The sequence below is a fragment of the Neltuma alba genome, unplaced genomic scaffold (genome assembly GCF_004799145.2).
Source record: "Neltuma alba isolate B1F8T4 unplaced genomic scaffold, ASM479914v2 tig00011081_pilon, whole genome shotgun sequence".
Lineage (NCBI taxonomy): Eukaryota > Viridiplantae > Streptophyta > Magnoliopsida > Fabales > Fabaceae > Neltuma > Neltuma alba.
Genome location: NW_021635822.1, coordinates 38,673 through 44,582, shown reverse-complemented (window position 1 = coordinate 44,582; position 5,910 = coordinate 38,673). Strand labels below are relative to the sequence as shown.

The window sequence follows — 5,910 nt, the reverse complement described above, 5'->3', positions numbered from 1 at the left end:
AAATTGAAAAGATGGAATCAAATGTTTTTAAATCATTTTTATTACTCTTTCATATTAATTCTTCTCCTTGTTAAAATTTTAAAACCCCAGTTTTTTAATTTTTTAAGTAGAACTTGTTAAAATTTTTTCTCTTCTCTCCTTCCCTTCATTTCTGTCATCCAAAACAATATTATTTCCTATCCTAATTATAAGATTTTGTTTATAAATTATAAACGAGATCTTATAATTAGGACCGAAAACAGTACCTAAAAAAACAACTTTGTACTCCAAATGAGGAATATTGATGACGACAACTTCAACATTCATTTGATGACGATCTTGGTGAGTTAGAGAATCGGCATGAAAATTAGCTTCTATTGACATGTGATTAAACGTAACAATCTGGTAATGTATTAAAAGGCTGTAGATTTGTCTATCTTTTGCCATTGAGATTAGGATCTTAAGTAAATTCGCTATTCATGAGTTGGAATTAAGTCAGAGTAGTTAAAGGCAACAATTATGCAGTAATATTGATTTCAACTTAGACAAATTAAAGTTGTTCATGAATTTTCATAATCTTGCCAATGAAAAACTGACATGAACCTTTGGACTCCTCGGTTTCAGTCCACTAAAAAAAAAAAAAAACTCCTCAGTTATCAGTACATTTCCATTAAATGACACGAGATCAGTGTGAAAGAAAGAAATTTTTAAAGTAATTTGTCAAGAGATTAAATTTCAATAAATTGAAGATAAGATTCCAAGTTAAAAATATAAGATAAACTTGAAAGAAATCCCAAACAAGTAAGGATTTCCTCTGGCTTTGACAACTGTCATTTTGTTAATTCACGTTGAAAACGTGGGTGGGAGGGAGGTTGTGTGACAAAACCGGAGGCAGTTCTTTCTTTCAAACCAGTGTACCGCTTTTGGGTTTTATCTGGCTAGTTTTTCAATTCAAAATCACAAAAAGAACCATAAAAAATTATAAAATCATAAATTAGATCCGTTTACAATAAATTTTTAATAAAATACCCAATTTACGATTCTATAATTTTCAGAGTTTTTTTTTTTTATGACTTTTCCTTTTTAGATCTTCACTACAACTTAACATTAATTTTGTAATATACATTTTTTCCCAATAAATACTCCTTTCATAAATATCAGTAAAGGAGTTTATTTAATGTTTAATATAAGATGTTAATTTACTTTGTCTATTAAATTTATAATTTTATAAAGGGATAATTAATTCACAGCTCCTTATAGTTTTAACTAATTTTGAATCAGGTCCTTATAGTTTTTTTTCTTTTTATCAGGTCCTTATACTTTCACCTGTTTTTAATTAGGTCTTTGTATTTATTTTGCTTTTTATCAAGTCCTTATAAGTTCACTTTATTTTTAATTAAGTCCTTGAATTTTTTATTCTTTATTTTATGAATTCTAATAGTACTATTATATAAGCATAAAATAGTATATATTATTTAATATTAGTTTATAAACAATAATATTCTAAAGATATTGAATTATTATAATGATTTTAATTTTTTCAGCAAAAAAATTAATTGTTCTAAAAAATTTTCCTGAATTAATTAATTCTATTACTTTTTTATTACATAATTATTAATTTAATTTAATTATTAATATTTTATATTTCAGTATTAATCTATTTAATTAAGCTTATATTTAATTAATAAATAAAAATTAAAACTACATGGATCTTATTAAAAATTTAGTGAAATGATAAGGACTTAATTAAAAGAAAAATAAATACAAGGACCTAATTAAAAAAAGGTAAAAGTATAAGGACTTGATAAAAAGAAAAAAAACTATAGGGACCTGATTCAAAATTCGTTGAAACTATAAGGACTTGCGGATTAATTAACCCTTTTATAAACTATTTCTATTAAAATTATCAAGAAATATTTGTATCAAAAAATATTTACTATATAAATTATTAAATAAAAAATTTAAAAAATCAAAATATATTTTTTTATAAATAACTAGCTTATCTAAATTTTTAAATTAATTATCTAATTTAGTGATTGAAAAAATACAAATTTTTTAATTAAAAGGTAGGTACTAATCAATAAGGATATTGAAAAGAATACAAGTACACATAGAATCAACTGTTTTTGACAGTATACACAAGCCAACCACCGTTCGAATCTGACTTCTATTTGGCCTCTCCTTAGTTCTCATGTTTTATAATGACCAACCTTTGTAATTATCTATTTCTTCACTGGGAGTTTCCAACAATATCCAAATGGTGAAGACAATCACACCCTCACCCATCCTCGTCTTCTTGCTTCTCTCCTCCACCGTCGATGCTCAGTCAAGTTCTGGACCGGTGGTTTCTCCAAATGCCCCACTTCACACTTGGGATGTATCATTCGCTCCCGTGATTGTGGCCCTTGTTTGCGCCACCTTCTTCATTGTCAGCTTTGCCCTCTACCTCCGCCACTGCTCCGACGTGGATCTGGCTGCTGCCGACAATTGTTCTTCAAGTGGTCCTCAAGGTATTGACCCAAAATTACTCGACACCTTCCCCATCCTCGTGTATTCCGCCGTGAAAAACCTCAAATTTGGGAAAGCCGCCGCGCTGGAGTGTGCCGTGTGCTTGAGTGAGTTCGACCAACACGATACGCTCCGATTACTTCCGAAATGTAACCATGTGTTTCACCCTCAATGCATCGACGCCTGGTTGGCCTCCCACGTGACTTGCCCTGTTTGCCGTTCAAGACTGAAGCCGGCGGAGGAGCACCGGCGAGGGGAAAACGATGTTGCGATCGAAATTCCGAATGAGGTTATAAATGCACGACAGGTGTTCGATGAAAGTTCTGGGAGTAGAACAGAGCTTCATTCAGGAGATAGAAGAGGTATGGGGAGGCAAGGACACGGAGAGGTACAATCTCAGATTGTTGGAGGATCTGAGGAAACAGATTACTGTGAGTCACGGAGGATTGCGACGGTCGGCGAGCTGCAATGTGTTCCGTAGACGGCCGGGTGGAGAGAACAGTACAGAATAGTGAGTATTTGATTCATTGATGTATATATATTTTCGGTGGTAAATAACAGAACTTACAATGTGAAGATTACCAGACAATCTATTTTAAAATCCATTTTAAAAACATGTGCTATTATTGTTGTGCATTGTATTGCTCTAATGATGTAATGGTTTTTCTTTTTTCCTTTTTTGGGTATAAGGAGAACTTGTAAAAATGCAATTAAAACTGTTACTAATAATATGATGAAGCTGTATATCACTTCCAATTTTCCGGTTAAAAAATGGGAAATTATTTATCTCAAGTCTTTTACATTCGTTATGTAAATTTTTTTAATTACATATAGTCAACATAGTCATGTGTCAAGATGTCAAATTTCATTTAATTCTCACTATAGATAATTATTAATATCATTTAACCCCATAAAATTTTGAAATTTCATTGCACTTCAAGGACTAAAATTCAGTGAAAAGACAAAAATACTCTTGTTTTTGTTTTTTGAAAAACATTCTTGCAAATTGCCGAATTTGAACAATGGGGGTTAGTCTAGTAGAAGGGACTAGTTTCTTATAGTATAATGAACTAAAATTCAAAGCCTTGCTAATAGAGATATTCACATCTAATGGCCAATGATGCCTCTAAAAAAATTGCCTTTAGTAGGAAGATGCTTGTGCTTAAAAAAAAAAAAATGCCGAACTTGGGTTGTTAATTGTTGAATTTGAGTTTGTCAATCCTTGTAAATTTTATAGGTGAATGGACTCAAACTCAACAATTTACAACTCAAATTTGTCGGTTTACAAGAAACCAAAAAAAAACGTACAACTAAGGGAAGGAATAAACTAGGCGGCCTGTGGCCTAGCCTATATATGGTCTAGTTTGGCTTGGCCTGGTCTATTTAGATATCAGAATAGGTTCAGGCTTGTTAAAAAGCTTATAAAAAGCTTATTTACTTTATCAGGTCAGGCTCAGGCCTGATAATAAATCTATTAGGCCTATTAGGCAGCTTAGACCTTTATCTTTTTTTTTTTAAGGTTAAAATTGTAAATGGAAATGAGGAAATCTGCTATTCTGATTAGTTAATTGAGAGAACTCTATCTAAATAAACGTGTTATCCAGAGCTCATTGCATGCTTCATTTCATTTCCATTCTCTATAATAAAAATAATTGATGTATGTATAATGACACATTTGAAGAGAGAAAGAAAACATAAGTGCATTAAAAAAAAAACAAAAGCATCGTTCATTTATTTGATCCACGTTTTTCATATTAATCTTATATAGAATATATATATAGATATAAAATTGACCTCTTATGTTTTAGACTGTATATATGTGTGCTCAATCTAATTTTTATTATAATAGTTGCTTAATTAATTTAAATAAATAAATAAATAATAAATGTAACATATTTTTTTAAAAACAACCATGTGTCACAACATGATCAAGTATCATTTTGTTAGTAAATTATTTTGAACAAATGATAAATTTAAAATATAAAGGGGATTAAGGACGTTTCATATTTTAAACTAGATCTAGTCATCAACTAATTTTTATACTAGAGATGGGATGAAGTGATATTTTTATACAAAGTAAAATTATGTTTTCTAATAATTTTTATATTTGATTTTTTTTTTGGGCCTAAGGGGACATGTTTTACAAATTGTGTTAATTTGATAAGTTCATATTTTTGTTTGTATTTTAAATAAATTGGGTTGAATTATTATAATTTTGAATTGATTTATGTGTGTTTGAAATTTGTTAAAAAAAAAACAAGCATCTTAATAGGCCAAGCTCAGGCCGAACAAAAGGTCTTGCACAGGCTGTAGGCCAGGCTCAAAGCAACAAGCCTCACCACAGGTAGGGCATGTCAAGGGTGAAGTTTGGCTTGGCCTATTTTCACCCCTGCTTAAAATGTCAAATGCAATTGTTTTGGTGTGAATGGATAACTCAAATTTGACGATTCACCAAAAAATAAAAATTCAACAATTTGCAAGAAATATAAGGAAATTTACAAATCCCTAATACAATTGTTTTGGTGTGAATAGGCAAATCAAATTTGGTGATTCACATTTGCAACTCAAATTCGGTGATTTGCAAGAAACATAAAAAAAAAATTCATAACCTCAAAATAAAACAAGAGTATTTTTTTTAATCTTTCTACCCAAAAATTTTGGTTCTTAAAAAAGCAGTGAAATTTCAAAATTTTCTGAGAGATTGACTAATATTAATTATCTAACAGGGGGTTTATTGAAATTCTCCTTATTAATTTCATAATTTATCTCTCTCACTTTGTCTTATACATTTAACAACCCTCGGTGAAAGGGGCATTTCAGAAAAAAGTGACAGAATTTTTATACAGTAATAATAAATAACATAAATAATTTTCTTAATTCTTAAAAATTATTTAATTAAGTTTTATATTTAGTGCTACTCTAAATATATTATACCAATTTAATCAGTACAAAAATTAACGGCTATTTCTTAGTGCATTAGTTAAAAGCATTTTAATTTGGAAAAATATTTAACTCAAGTTTTTTATATTGAGTTACACATGACTATGTGTCTCATTTTTTTAATGTGAATTTATAATTAAATAATAATATTTTAAAAATAAAACACAAACATGTGTGTTAAAAAGCTTAACATAATGAGTGTAAAAAATTTAATGTAAGCATTCCCCTTTAATTATAATAATTGTAATGATAACGGTGGACACCTTGTAATAAAATACGTTTCTATTAGATGACTCCGCTGAGAGTGTTTTAGTAGTTGTGTTTTTTTGGGGGCCAAATTGTAATATATTAGGGCCCAAATGGGTTTTTTTTTACCATCAACATCTTCAAGATTTTTTTATCACTGTATTATATGCTAAAAATGTCTTATAAATAAGATCAGGAGAGTAGTTTGAACATAGGTTCTCAATTAAAAATACTTGA

At 29.5% G+C, this 5,910-nt stretch overlaps 1 protein-coding gene across 1 annotated transcript; it reads left to right on the top strand.

The window, feature by feature from the left end:
- Nucleotides 1-2,220: 2,220 nt before the first annotated feature.
- On the top strand, nt 2,221-3,123 carry LOC114761102 (E3 ubiquitin-protein ligase ATL6-like). Its single transcript, XM_028950422.1, has one exon. The coding sequence runs from the start codon at nt 2,237-2,239 to the stop codon at nt 2,966-2,968; it is 732 nt and encodes a 243-aa protein (XP_028806255.1). The 5' UTR covers nt 2,221-2,236; the 3' UTR covers nt 2,969-3,123.
- The last annotated feature ends 2,787 nt before the right edge of the window (nt 3,124-5,910 follow it).